General features: G+C 42.2%; 1 protein-coding gene across 1 annotated transcript in view; it reads left to right on the top strand.

The window, feature by feature from the left end:
* The first annotated feature begins 247 nt into the window (after positions 1-247).
* Positions 248-15,283, top strand: part of CCDC9 (coiled-coil domain containing 9) — a 91,071-nt gene continuing 76,035 nt past the window's right edge. The window contains exons 1-11 of the mRNA XM_088458109.1: positions 248-523; positions 2,989-3,036; positions 3,934-4,038; positions 9,000-9,143; positions 9,806-10,213; positions 10,289-10,372; positions 11,672-11,842; positions 12,072-12,253; positions 12,395-12,453; positions 13,918-14,038; positions 14,258-14,357. Coding sequence (XP_088314235.1) covers positions 248-523; positions 2,989-3,036; positions 3,934-4,038; positions 9,000-9,143; positions 9,806-10,213; positions 10,289-10,372; positions 11,672-11,842; positions 12,072-12,253; positions 12,395-12,453; positions 13,918-14,038; positions 14,258-14,357 — 1,698 coding nt within the window. The remainder of the gene's footprint in view (positions 524-2,988; positions 3,037-3,933; positions 4,039-8,999; positions 9,144-9,805; positions 10,214-10,288; positions 10,373-11,671; positions 11,843-12,071; positions 12,254-12,394; positions 12,454-13,917; positions 14,039-14,257; positions 14,358-15,283) is intronic.

The raw sequence follows: 15,283 nt of genomic DNA on the forward strand, positions 1-15,283 counted from the left end.
ATGAATTGTGTTTTATGTTGAGGCCCCCATACATCAGAGATTGATTGCAGCAATCGTGCAATTTGCAATCGATTGTGTATAAAAATCTTTCCCTTTTTCAATCGATTGCAATATTGCCACAATCGATTGAAAAAGGGTAAAAGATTTTTATACACAATCGAATGCAAATTGCACGATTGCTGCAATCAATATCTGATGTATGGAGGCCTTTACATCACATACAGCCCTGCCATAGTTGTGTACACTCATGTATGTAACTCCTCCTGCTGCTGACTTGTACAAGCTGCCAGTAGAGGGCGCCACGCAGTGTTGTACCAGGGCCTCTGTACCTCCACCCGTCGCCTTCCCCAGAGCTGTTGTTTGTTGTGCCAGCCGGGGCCCCGCCCCCTCGCGGTGTGACCTACAGTCACGTGGTGGATACCGGAAGACGCGTGTTACTGGAGAGACGGAAGTTAGCGGCGAGCTCAGCTGCAGCTGCCGGGGAGGGCGGAAGTCGCGTCCACGGCGGACTCATACACGGCAGGTGATTGACGGCTGGGTATATCGGGGGTAAGCAGGGGCAGGTTGCGGGGCCATGATGTGTCTGTGGCGCTGTCCTGGTGTAGTGTAAATGTTATGGCAGATGGGGGGAGGGGGAGGGGGTGTGAGTGCAGCTGATCTATGGGTTATATGCGTACATACATGTATTAGAGGAGGGCAATGTGTTTTAGGTAACTGGGCAAAAAATGGGCAGGCTGCTACCAGGATAATTGGTGAGGTGCAATCATTCTGTGGTAGATGCTCTATGGGATGCCTGAGGCATCTGCCCAGCCCATGTGCTACACCTGGTGCTCTAACAAGTCAGTCTTAATGGTGTTTCACGGGGCTTCATGTAAACCCCTTTCGTTGCCAGGCAATCCGGACTAAAATGTCGGTAGAGCTGAATTCCCCTTCATGCTAAGGACCTGGAAGTGACGTGAGGGTAGAAACTTGTCCCCTCGGTGGCTCGCTTTGCTTGCCACACTTCCGGCTCGGTGGCTCGCTTCGCTTGCCACAAGATTATTTTCCCCCACTATGGTAGGGAATGACGTGGACAGTAGCCGGTGACGTCCGGGTCCTCTCCGTGAAGGGTATCTAGACACTACCCTAAAATGTTCTTCTGGGGAGGTGAGGGACCAACGGTGACATCTGAGATGCTGACCTGTCTGGATTGGGAAGCCTCAGGCAAGGGAAGGAGATTGGATATATTGTGATGTGTTAAATGTAGATTTACAGCCAAAGTGAAAAAAAAAATCTTCTTGCACCCAACCATTGGTTCATTGTATGGCTCCTTAGTGCTGATGGAGCCTAACCAATCTTCTGTAATTAAACACCAGCTCAAGCTCATTAGTGTATGTCAGACCCTTGCATCACTGAGACCTCAGGAGACGGAATCCCCACAAACATCAGCTTTTGTGTCAAGATTCCCTCTGGCTGCCCTGTCGTACAATAATATAAAGCAGTATTCTTACTTTGCAACATATCAGAATATTCACACATTATATTTCACTATAGCAGTCATTGTTATTTGTACATGTGGTAGTATTAGGGGGGGTAATGATACACAGTCTTATTCATAACACTATCTGCATGTTTTATACATTCCAAGGTTCTTCAGCTCAAAGCTCAGCAGAAATCAGTCTTTGTAATATTACACATTTAAAGCTATGAGTACTTAAAGGCACACACCATCTTGTGACAAAGATGGAGTCTTATGGATAGCTTAATAACAGATTTATCAGTGCCCATGTGACCAGGGTTTTAAGAATTTATCTGGATTATTGAACTATTCTCTCTTATCAGGAGATCCACTGGGTGGCATTATCCAATAAAAAACTGATGAGCCACACTTGTGAAATATGTAGCCCTTTCTCACATTATAGACCAAAGTTAGGCACCCTGTGGCACTCCAATTGCTGTAGAACTATCCATCCCAACATGCCCTGCAATAGTTTTCTGTTAAGGCATTTGTAGTTCCACACCAGCGGGAGTGTTCCAGGTTGCCAAACCTTGTTATAGACCATGCTTTTATCTGGAATGGTTTCTATGAATTTGTGGATGATATTTTTCACCATGCAGTGTTGCACAGAACCTCAAGGCCTTAACTTATTTCTACAAGTGATATCAGTGGCCCCGTACAGGAGAGTTGAGGAGTCCTGCTCATTCTTTCCTGTCAGCTCACAGTGGGAGAGATGTATTAAGCTCTGGAAAGTGATAAATTGGAAAGTAATAAACTACCAGCCACTCAGCTCCTAACTGTCATGTGACAGGCTGTGTTTGAAAATGACAGGAGCTGAGTGGTTGGTAGTTTATCACTTGGGAGTGATAAACTACCAACCACTCAGCTCCTGTCATTTTTCAAACACAGCCTGTTTGGCTGCCAGTACATCTGCCCCAGTATGTTTAGATAATGACTTTATAGTTTATACACAAGACACTCATTGAAAGGGCAGGGCTGCTGTTAGTATTCTAAGCAGTGTGGCTTTTAAAGACCTGCTGCAAGCATCTTTAGTTTTCTAGCACATTGCTTGTGATTTATTCTTGGAATGTACAGTATAGCAGATGAGTCTTGTGTACGACAGTGGGTGTCACAGTAATAGGGCCATTCCATGAAATGTCCCATATGTGACACTAAAAGTAATATGTAGCAGTATCTTTTGAGTTTTCAACCTAGGTTGCCAAGTTTAAATTATAGCTTTCTCATAGGTTTTCTTAAAAAAAATAACACAGGCTCTTAATACAAAGAGCTGAGCTGAATTATCAAGTAGTAGTTGCCTTTATGTCCCGTACGTGACATGTACAATGGCCCAATAGCCCATTTACCACATGTGGCTAGTGACAGTGTTTTAGACACTGCTGCCCTAGGATATCTGGTTGTATGTTGTTGTTCTGCAATAATTAGTATTTGTTCTCTATTGAGTATACAGAGATATAATCTGCACAACATGGAAAACATTCTCTGCTTTGCAGGAAGAAGACGCCTATGGGGCCCGGCTGACGCCTCTTCTCACGATTATGGTAAATGAAATGTATGCTTCTATGTTAGAATCTAACAGTTGGGCTTATAGAGTTTACATATTGTTATTGAAGTATCAAAAACAGTCTATGATTCTATCATAAGTTTTTATTAACCTTATGGTCAGTTTGTGGGTGAGTGTATTTTTATCTTTGTTTAGAGGACAGGTGCTGCTCTCTCATTCAGTGCAGCCTATTCCCAGAGCTCTGTAGACACTCTTGGGTTCGATGCAGTGACTTTGAAGTAAGGTCCCTTAGAGGCCATGAAGTCATTGCTAGACTGTTTGTGTAATATACAGATATAGGCTATGTGCTTATGAATGTTTTAGATTTTTATTTTGTTCAGTTTATCTTGGGCAGGTTAACAAAGGAGAGACTGGCTTAGGAATTAGAGATGTAGAATCGGGGTACAGGTGTGCTTTACCAATGGGTATTACAAAGCAGAGAAAGTAGGGCATATATGATTTATCCTTAAATATACTTTGGTAAAGCACTGTCCAAAACTATAATGTATAAAGAATCTGTTTATTTTAAAATGGTTGTTGATTTAAAATGGGAAGAACATTTACTAATGTTGTGCAGAATTGTGTTTTCATTTTTTTGTTAGATGTAAAATTACTGCCAAAATCTTCTTGACCATGTTCAGCTCACTAAAAAGAGCAATGGCATTTAATTTATACTATAAATAAAGCAGCCCAGTCATATCAGGCCTGCGGAGGAAGAGCTTGATCCGTTTGCAATATATGTACCCAGGCACGGACAGAATCAGCCTTATGCCAGAAAGAGGTCCTATTTAATTTGTCAGATCATGCCAGGGCGAATGGGCACTAATGGCAAGTTGGCAGTTTGGTGCCTGTCTCGTGGGGCTATGAAATAAATGGGGTTATTCTGATGTTACAGGATTCTGTGTTGGACCTGAAGTCTAAGGAAGAGAAGGATGCAGAGCTGGACAAGAAGATTGAGGCCTTGCGCAAGAAGAATGAAGCACTCGTCAGGAGACATCAGGTAGCTAAGTGCTCTGTTTAATGTGTGCAGGGTGTGCTCACTTCTTTCTCTGTTTAATAAGCTGAGAGTCCTTATTCTGGGTGAAGGAGGGTGTGTAAAATAATTACATGTTATTAAAGTCTTCCTGTGTCCTTCCAGAACTACCCTAGCGTTTTAAAATGTTAAATAAAAAATATACGCACTATATATGAAAATATACACCTGTGTGTGTATGTATGTATATATATATGTGTATGTAGTGTGTGTGTGTGTATGTATATACATATATATTATATATGCACACAATGGTGACACCCAGCGCAAATAACACTGACCTCACAGCATTTTCTAGCGTTTCAGAATATTTATTAGTGCTTTCTCTGAGGAAAAGACTAATAAATGTCTTGAAACGTTGGCACCTACTGTGGAGTCAGCTTTGTTCATTGCACTCTGAAAGCCTGTTTCTGCGTTTCACAGCTCAATGCTGTGTATGGAGGGCGCTGTATCAACAACTTTGTACAGCAGTGAGTGCTGGCTGCTGACTTTGAATTTTTGTGCATACCAACGATAATATCTATATCTAAAAGTCTTTTTATATAGTCAATCCCAAAGTGCAATAATGCACAAGCTTTCCAGACAAAAACATAAAGCAGGGGGGCGCACACTTGCGAAATATATGGAAATAAACAAATCTTTACTTGTAATAAAAACATGTACAAAAGCTGGATTTTATACTCCATTTCATGCAACTTTATATTTCTCATCCACACTATGTGCTTATTTGCTGTGAGTTAATGATGTGAATCAACACAGTTTCATCAATTTTATATATTTTTTTTTTTAAAACAAAATATTTTATTGGAAAACATTTTAAGTTTGCATAAAGAAAAACAGATAAACAAAACATTTTCTTGAATATGTGATAAATTAGAACACATTCAAACTATATACTTACACAGAAATAAGTAAATAATACCAATAAACACATCTCGGTATTTAATAAATTAGACAAAGTCAACACAAATAATACCGATCGTTTACTAAGCATTATTAACCATAACATCTCAATAATTTTGTATTTTATAACACTAAAGAGAAATAGAAAGGAAAAGGAAAAAAGAAAAGAGGAGAAGGAACAACAAAAAAAAAAAAAAAGGGGGGGGGTTTCAGAGGGGAAAGAAGGGAGGGAGTTTTAGGGTAAAGTATTCAACGGACTCCAGGAGCAGGACGAGTCTGAGAGTGAAACCATGGTAACCAAATCAGATGATATTTTGTTACCGAATTATTTTGTAAACTGGAAATATATTCCATTGATGCAATGTAGTTAATTTTAGCTATAAGAGCCTCTTTTGAGGGTGGGCAGTGGTCTTTCCAGTGTTTGGCTATAAGGGTTTTAGCTGCATTACAAATATGTGTAATCAGTTTATCCTGGTTTTTAGATACACCAACAAGTGGTGCATTCAATAAAGCTGATAATGGATCTAAAGTAAATCCCGTACCAAGAGTCTGATTAATCAATTGGCGAACATGGGACCAAAAAAGGCGGAGAGAGGGACAAGACCACCAAATGTGGAAAAATGACCCCTCTTGACCACAAAGTCTCCAACACATTTTGGATGTAGCAGGAAATATGGAATGGAGTTTAGTAGGTACTAGGTACCAACGGGTATATACTTTATAGCAAGTTTCGCGTATGGATACACTAATAGAAGCTTTGGCGGTACGTAATCTAATTTCTTCCCATTGATCCTCATCTATATTTGTAGCTAAGTCAGATTCCCACAGCAATTCGTGCGGTTCGCGTGGAGGATAATCGGGGGCCAAAATTGAATTGTAAATTATTGAGATATTCCCTCTTCTCCCAATTGAATATAAACACAAACGTTCAAATGAGGTAGGGTTGCGCAGCGAAGAAGATTTAGATTGGGAGCAGATAAAACTAATAATTTGAAAATATTGGAAGAAGCAAGAGGAAGGGAGGTTAAAGCGATCTTGGAAGTTCTGGAATGAGGAGGGAGCAAAATCGCCTTTGATATGAATAAATCTTTCTATACCTCGAGCCTGCCATGGAGCTGCCATTTTTCTATCACATCCTGAGGGGAATTGAGGATGATCCCATATTGGGGTGAGTGGGGACGGATAGGGAGAAAGATCATAGGTGGCGCGTACTTTGTCCCATAGTTGGAGAGAAAATTTGATAGTAGGGATTGAGTACACTGACGCCGGCCTACAATTTTTAGGAAGCCAAACCAACGTATTAAGCGTACCACATTGTGTTAAGGAGTTCTCAATATCAACCCACTTTTTAACTCCTGGGTCAGAATGCCATGACAGGATGTGATTAAGATGACATGCCTCATAGTAAGACTGTAGAATAGGGAGTCCCAAGCCCCCCGTGATTGTACTTTTGCTAAGAATTGATCTCTTGATACGTGGTCTACTACCCGCCCATACAAATCTGTTACAGTGTTTTTGTAAAGAAATGAGTGTTGCGCGGGGTACCGAAATTGGAAGAGTCTGGAAAAGGTATAATAAACGGGGGAGAAGGTTCATTTTGAGAGCGTTTATTCTACCAAACCACGAAATATACATCCGGTCCCAGATCTGAAGTTCCTGAATCAAATTATTAATCAGAGGGACAAAATTAGCCTGATACAGAGAAGAATAGTTTTTAGTGATGAATATCCCAAGATATTTTATAGCGGATGGCCTCCAAAGAAAAGGAAACGAAGAGGTTAACGTGGCCTGCATTTGCGGAGAGACATATAATGCCAAAGCTTCCGATTTAGAATGATTAATTTTGTATCCCGAAAAAGAACCGTAAATGGAGAGCTCCTTTTGAAGGTTAGGAAGGGATATTAATGGATTTGAAAGGGTCAGGAGAACATCGTCTGCGAAAAGGGATATTTTATAATGGTTTTGACCCACTGTGATGCCCTGTATATCAGTATTAGCTCGAATACGGGCTGCTAGTGGTTCGATGCATAGGGCAAATATAAGGGGTGATAATGGGCAGCCTTGTCGTGTGCCATTATTGAGGGTGAATCGGGGGGAACAGATCCCATTCGTCAAAACCATAGAAGAGGGACAGGAATAGAGGGCTTTAATAGCCGTGATAAAATGGCCTCTGAATCCAAATGAGGAGAGGGTAGAGAATAAGAAGGGCCATGAAATGCGATCAAACGCCTTCTCAGCGTCGAGTGCTAGGACTATAGAAGGTGTTTTGGAGGCATTAATATGGTGGATCAAATTGATAGTGCGTCTTGTATTATCTGAGGCCTGACGTCCCGGCATAAAGCCTACTTGATCAGTGTCGATTAAAGATGTTAACACAGAATTTAATCTACTAGCAAGTACCTTGGCAAATAATTTAAGATCAGTGTTTATTAAAGAGATGGGCCTATAATTGGTACAAAGGGAAGGGTCTTTACCGGGCTTGGGGATAACTATAATACGAGAAGCCAAAGAATCAGTGTGGAACGGGGTTCCATTCATGACACCATTAAATAATTTAACCATATATGGTAACAGCTGAGGGGCAAATGTTTTGTAGTAGGCCATTGAATATCCGTCTGGGCCTGGGGCCTTAGATGGTTTCTGGGTTTTTAATGCTGCTTCAAGTTCCTCAATTGAGATATCATTATTTAACAGCTGACGAGCAGATGTATCAATTTGGGGGAGGGCACAGGAATCTAGATACAAATGGGACTCAGTGGCATATGAGGATGGGTCAACCGGTGGTTTTAAATTATATAGAGCTCGATAGTAATCCAAGAAAACCTTGTTGATACATTTAGGGTCATAGGACAAACGGCCAGTGGGGTCTTTAATTGAGTAGATGGCGTGGGCAGCTTTTTTATTTCGGAGTTTATTTGCCAATAATGTATGAGCCTTGTTGCTTTTGTCATAGAAATTTTGATTAGCCCAGCACAGAGATCGTTCGACCTCTTCAGCTTGGAGAGATTGCAATTCAGCTGTTGCTTTAGAAAGTTGGGTAAGAGTGGTCTTGGAGTGAGTGCGTTTGTGTTCTCTGTCAAGATCTGCAATGGAGTTGGTCAGGTGATCTATCTGTTGTCTCTGTTCTCGTTTTCTACGAGATGCATATTGGATAATCGATCCCCGTATGACTGCTTTATGGGCCTCCCAAACCGTCGACATAGTACACTCTCCCTGCAATTTTATATTTTTTATCTATTAAGTATGTATTTTTATGGCTATATCAATTTATATCACAATTAATAAATCATCTTGTACTTCATGACACAAAGCAAATTATACTATATCTACATCCTTTATTTATATTTCACCAGCGCAGTGATGAATTGTTTTTTTTTTTTTTTTTTCTAGTTTCCTTATGTTATAGACCTATTTATCAAGCTTTTTTTTTTTTTTTTTTTAATTTTTTTTTTTTTTTTTTTTAGAAAATTATGTAGAAACTGCAGTTTTTGTCTAATTTTATGAACTACTGCTGTGTACTAATAACACAATGCAGGAGATTTCACAAAAATCTCTGGCAGAGCACCAATTAGCACTGCAGATCGCAGTACTCCATTATTATCAATAGGGATTAGGATCTCATCCCTATATATCAAACTTCAATAGCGAATGGCCTCCGGTCATTTCCGGAGACTGACACTATGCGCATGCGCAGTGTCCGCTTCCCCTTAGAAAAGTCTTTCACAAATGTAAAAGACTTCAACAAAATACAATGAATATAACTTCACATTAAAAATGAGAATATCCACCCCAAAACAGAACCTTAATAATCGCGCCAGTTCCTCAATTATTAATACTTAGACACCTTAGTCACAAGGCAGGCATTCCAATGTTTTGTGGGACACAACCGTTTTCATCCATTGGGGAATCACTGGAACACTATGCAATTTAGAGAGATAGGTATTTTGTTTTCTAAACATTGCTATTGCACGTTGCTGTCAGTCTTTCTTGAGCGTTTCTTTCATGTATCTGTCCCTCAATCCCAGATGATAGAGGAGGACCGGAAGATGGCTGAGCAGGAAGGAATTGCAGTGACCACTCCAAGGAAAGCCAAACACCTCGATGGCGAGCCGGACAAAGCTCGGAAAGAGAAGGAGAATTTCTCGATCACATTAGATGTTTCTGCTGGGGTGAGCACAATTCTATGGCCGTATTTGTGGGAAGGACATGTAGACTTGGGCTTAAGAATGCAGGATGTCATTTTTGTCTTGTCAAATTTATTTTTCAAGTGAGCCAGAAAGCAAAAAAAAAATAATGGTTTTGGTCAGTAGTAAAATATGTTTTAATTGATTTTATATAGCTCTACATCAGTAAGACTGGGTAGTGGCCGAAACGGCAAGAACGGTCTAAAAATTAGAGGAGATCATTTCTGTTTTAACTCAGTTCTTTTTGCCAAATTAGTTTGGATTTATTTTATTGGCTATCCAAAACATGAAAGAGCCTGATGGCCAATAAGATGGCATTTTTGAGAACCGAATAAAACCGAACTGTTCATCTCTAGTAAGAAATGTTGTCTCTGTGCCTAACAGCTACATGTCCACTAGCTCATGATTTGCAGTGGTGGAAAATCTGGAAATGTGTATCTGAGAATTGCACTGTATCTGATTTATTTATTGGATCCTTGCTGTGTAGACCCTAGTCTGTCGGTCTTTATTTTCTATTTGTTACTCACAGGATTTACCCAAAAAACCTACTTGGCAGGGTATTGCACATTTTTTAATTTAATTTGTACAGAACTGATGAACAGAAATATAAAATTACTTTTACATAGCACTTTGTGTAATTATTATAGGAGAAAAGAGTAGTAAATGATGGCAAGTCCCCCAAAGTCTTGCGCACCCCTCCTCGCGCCGAAACTTCTCCAAGAAGTCCCACTCGCAGGACTAGTGGCCGGATAGGAGCATTCTCCGGTGGGCGAATCTCCCACATGGACCAACAGGAAGAATCTTTTAAAGTGGATGTTGATGACACCCACCCACCAGAAAGGCCAGTAAGGGGGAGAAGAGGTCATGGTCCAGACATGTCAAAGAGAAGTCCACCGGTGTCCAAAGACGGATTCCCTGGAGAGCGATGGTCACCCTCTCCAAAAGGAGCAGAGAGGGGTGGAAGAGGTCCAGGCAGGGGCGGTAGCACTCCGGGCAGAGGTGGCAGCATCAGTGCTGCTGGAGAGGGTGGTCCAGGACCTGACAGAAAAGTTAAGGTATTCAACTGAAAGTGGTGTTTGTCTTTTCCTTGCTGTCATCTGGCTTCAAGTATGTTTTCTTTCTTTGGCCAGGAATGGGAAGAGAAAAGGAAGCAGAATATAGAGAAGATGAATGAAGAGATGGAACAGATTGCAGAGTATGAGAGGAGCCAAAGGGTAAGTCCTTTGCTTTGTCCCTTCCATCTGTTAAGTGACTACTGTTGTTGGTTACACTCTTGCTGTAATCGGTACAGGTAAGTGCATCTCGGTCTTGATCCAGCCCGATGATGTCGAATGAGCCGACATTCAGTAGATGTAAACTTAGAAATCACCATTATCAGTCTGCCAGGGCTTTAAACTTGAGTGTGGATTTACTTTCATTTTCTTGCATGTGATGGATGTGTTATAAGCTCCTGCTGTGATCCAGGTTTCTGATGAAAAATGTATCAAAGAAATCCAGTTGGCAGAATTATAGAAATGGCTATAGGCCCTAGTCATTCTTGTGTGCCTGCTGTTACCAGACCTGTTACTCGTAGCATGTGTCCCTTTCACTCCTCCTACATTCACTAACTGTAATGTGAAAGGCTTCATTGATCACCTAAAATCTTTAATGGTTGTCACCCCACTTATGTTTACTGATATTGCCGCTAAATGTTTTTGTTTTTTCCATTTAGATCCCTGCAGTATCAATTAACACCTTTTGTGTGTGTGTTATATATACGCTCAAACCCTTTGCTTGATACACTCTAGTAAAACTTTATTAAAGCGATAACTACACTGCAGACTCTGCAGTGTTCGGGGGGCTGAGCATAAGTTGCTCACCACTGCATCACACAGCAAACTTCAGAGCATGAACGGAGTAAAGGGTTTTTTGTTTTTTCTTGCGCCTCTAATTGAAAATGCAGATGTACACGATATGTTAGCTAGCACATGGAGACCACTGACTACTGCCTAAGTGCCAGATATGATCTTTCAGAGAGCTAGAAAATGTTTACTTAGAGCAGGGATGGGGAACCTCAGGCCCTGGGGCCGTATAAGGCCCCCTGAATCATTTGGTCTGAGCTTTTTACTGCCATCCTCATCTGGCTAGCAGGGTGCCTAGAATGCCACCCTGCAGTCAGGATCTATGCAGCAGTGCCACCAGGAGCGTCCTTAGGACACTTCAGACGGTCACACCACTGCCCTTACAGCTCCCCGGACCATCCTCAGGATGCTCAAGACATTGCTGTAATCACCGGAGATCGTGGCCTCGCACATGTGTGACATCACATTGAGGGGGTGTGGCCTGCACCAGGCCCGCAAATAGTGTTATATATATCAAAATGGCCCTTGGCAGAAAAAAGGTTACCCACCCCTGACTTAGTGGGATAACTACCAGTTAACAAAATTCCATATACAAGAACATTTTCTTCAGTATTTAAAGCTCCAGTTTCAATTGTGTGTGGTTTTTTTTTTTTTTTTTTTTATTAATGCAAGGATGGTGTAAGAGACAAAAATCCAAGCCGCAACTTTCTTGATGACCCCCGGCGGATGGGTCCCATCATGGAAGCTGATCGGAAGGAGGGGAGCCGCAGACATATTAGGAATTGGGGTGGACCTGATTTTGAGAGAGTTAAAACTGGCATGGACCGGGAAAAGGAGAGTCATGTAAGTGTATGGAAATGTGCATCTGGGTTTTCCAAATGTATGTGTAAATTGGGCTCTTCCCAAGTATGAATTTATAACTGAAATCCCATAATGCCAATGAAGAAACTGCTTTCTATTGATGAAAGATGTTTAAGTAATCAGCCCCTTCTAGAATATTGGGCTCATCTTACTTATATACTCGGTGAAAGGTCTGGTATCTCTTGTCTGACACTGACTTTTTGTGTACAAGGTGAGAAGACCCGTAATAAAAAATCAGATGGATATGACCATATCGATGACTGGCAAGGAACGTGCAGAATATATGCGATGGAAACAGGAGCGGGACAAGATAGATCAGGAGAGACTGGCACGCCATCGAAAGCCCACAGGACAGTGGAAGCGAGAGTGGGATGCAGAGAAAACGGACACTATGTATGTAGCAACTGTGGCCTATGTTTGCTTTACCTATCTATAACCCTGACTGCTGGTGTGCAGTGTGTGTTCTCTGTATCATTGACACTGATGATATAGTAAGCCTTTGTTCTAATTGATGGTCCTAATTTTTCTCTGTAGGTTTAAGGAAGGAGCTGCTCCTCCTCCTCACATAGAGGATGAACCCACTAGCAGAAGAGGTGTGTATGACTGCACGTTTGATAATCGGTCATTACACGTTTTCCAGAAATCACTGTTCCCTTTAACGACCATTCTGGGAGTATCACAACCTGACACCCTAAACCACTCTAAAGAGAGAATTTGTTTCATCATACATGAATCGGCGGCAATCTAGTTTTTGAAAAGCAGAACCAATACTCTAAACGTTCAATTGTTCAGCGCCATTATTCAGCACTTTCATCAGGAACACACAGACTAAAACAAGCTTACCTTAAGTAACCCCAGCCATCTTCCACGCTGCACACCTCACTCCTGGCTCAGTGCCCTGCTGGGCTATACTAGGGATGTGACGTCAGCCAGGTGCACCCTGTAACCAAGACAACATTCCCCTAGTAACCAAACCATGTGCTAAGTGAAAAGGTGCATCCAAGTAACGATAACTGTTCACGTAAGTGAGCTTAAGGAATACATATCCAGATATAAAGGCAATAAGAGTCAGAATATACTGGAAAACAATATAACAAAGTAGCCCACAATAAAGAAACTATGCTAAATACATAGCGGAACTACCCAAAAATGATGTAAAACAGAAAACAATACATTGGTAGTTGTATAACTGTAAACAAACGCAAATATATATTATGGCTGTATGACAAACTTTATGGGATGTAGTCAGATTACCGGTGGCCGGGATGCCGGCCGTCGGTATCCCAACAGTGGAAGCCCCACCCGGGACTAAAGATACCATCACACAGTAAACTGACAAAAAGAAAAGTACATGTATGATTGACTAATGGAAAGCAATGGAGACCTAGTGGTATATTTACTAAAGTGCTTTTAGAAGTGGAGATGTTGCCCATAGCAACCAATTAGATTCTAATTAACATTTATCTATGAGCAACATCCCCACTTCCAAAAACCCACACTTTAGTAAATATACACCGTAAGGTCTCATTGAGACTTTTGGTACAAGGGTCCCCAACCTTTCAATCCATTTTGTCTCTAACTGCAGGAGCGTCTTGCCCCTATTGCCTCCCCTCTCAGTAGGTGGAATCCGATCGATGATGCGGTGTAGTGTAGAGTGGATAAGTTGTGTTTAGCAGTTTAAAAATGCCTTGCTACTATTTTGTCGTGGGAGCCCTTATCGCAGGTCTATGGAGCACAATGCGCTCTCTAATTTGGCGCTCCGTTTTGCCAACGTATTGACCATAATTTGATCATAATTGAACCATTGGGGAAGGTTCAGCAGTACAGTTGTCTCATGGGGACTCTGATTGAGTAGAAGGCTGCACCTTGGACTTAGGTGGTGCGTATAGTATTGCCAATTGAGTGGTCTCATGTCGTTTTAATACAGTCCTGTTTCTCAAAACTTTCTGGTCACCATTATGTGAAAAATAAATTTTGCTAGACAGGCGCAGGTGTGACTTATGTCCTACTTCCCCCCACCCCCTCCCTTTCAATGATTTTTGTCTTTTCTTTCACAGACCGGGGTAAACAAGGAGCTCCTAAGCCACCCACAATGGCAGAGTTTCTCGCTGACGGCCTTAAAAGACCATCTCAAAGGAGTGATCACAAGAGAGGCCTGGGCCGGAACAAGCCATACAGGTGTGTGCAGGAGACGATATACAAATTCACAGTTACAGCAAAAGCAAACAGAGACCCTCTCTATTCCCTAAATTATTTCCAATATCTAGTGATGGACTTTGTCAAGGTCGTGCATATATAGGGCACACAGCAATCATTTCTCCAGTTTTGTATACTAGGACAGAACATACACCATTGCTTGAGCTGAGGTTGGTTTACATATCTCATGTTTTCTTTCAGCATGCATGACAGACGCTGGGAAGTGGAAGAGGAGCAGGCGGCAGATGAGAAGGAAAAGCCTTTGCCAGCAGAGGAGAAGGAGACCTGTGTAGAGAAAACAGTATGTTTTTTTTTTTTTTTTATTGTTTTTTTTATACCATTGGTGCATGGCAGGCAAAAATAAGCATCGCTCTCCAAATGACAAACTAAGGGTATTTTCTCCTCCATCCACTAGGGGACACGGGAGCTACATGACAGTGGGGTATAGACGGTGGGTTGAGTAGAGCCTGGCACTTTAAGAATCAGTGTGACTGGCTCCTCCCCCTCTATTCTCCATCAGCCCCATTTTATAGAATGTGCTTGAGAAGAGCTGGAGCACATGGGACTGTTCTTAATTTTTATATATTTTTATTGAGCATGAGGACAGGCAGACTGCTATGACAGTCTGCCTGCACAATGGGAGCCGCCAGGGAGGCTACCACCACAGCTACAACAGCCTGTGTCCGGTCACCCTTATGGAGGGGACCAAGCTAATATTGAGTCCACAGACTCAGCGGGACCCACCAAAGCTGAAACCGGCTCGTGCCTGGGTCCCCGGCGACCCCCCCCCCCCCCTCCTTGCCCAGCACTCTGGCTGCAGCAGCATCAGTGAGTATACAGCCCTCTCCTGATTACTGTACAGCTGGGCAAGTGACAGGCAGTCTTGCCGCACTGTCACTATTGGGTTATCCCTGGTCACTGCCATGCCAGGCGTGCACAGAAGCATCGCCGCAGGCCGTACAAGCGGTCTAAACCAACGCGACTACTTGTATTTCTACCGTGGCGGGGCACTATAGAAGCTCTGGCGAGGGCTTATACGGGGGCACTTGTACTGAGCCGCTTCAGCGCGGCTGTCTGTCATGCCGTGCCGGGGCTTTGTTGATGGAGGCGCCATTTTTTAGGGGAGGTATATACGCGGCCAGGCCTCGCAAGATGGCCACCAGGAATAAGTTATTCTGAAGGAAGGGGGCGGAGATTACTGACGCCATGGTACTATACCCAGAGACC

This window comes from Taudactylus pleione, unplaced genomic scaffold, assembly GCF_031769625.1.
Source record: "Taudactylus pleione unplaced genomic scaffold, aTauple2 ptg000809l, whole genome shotgun sequence".
Taxonomy (NCBI): Eukaryota; Metazoa; Chordata; class Amphibia; order Anura; family Myobatrachidae; genus Taudactylus; species Taudactylus pleione.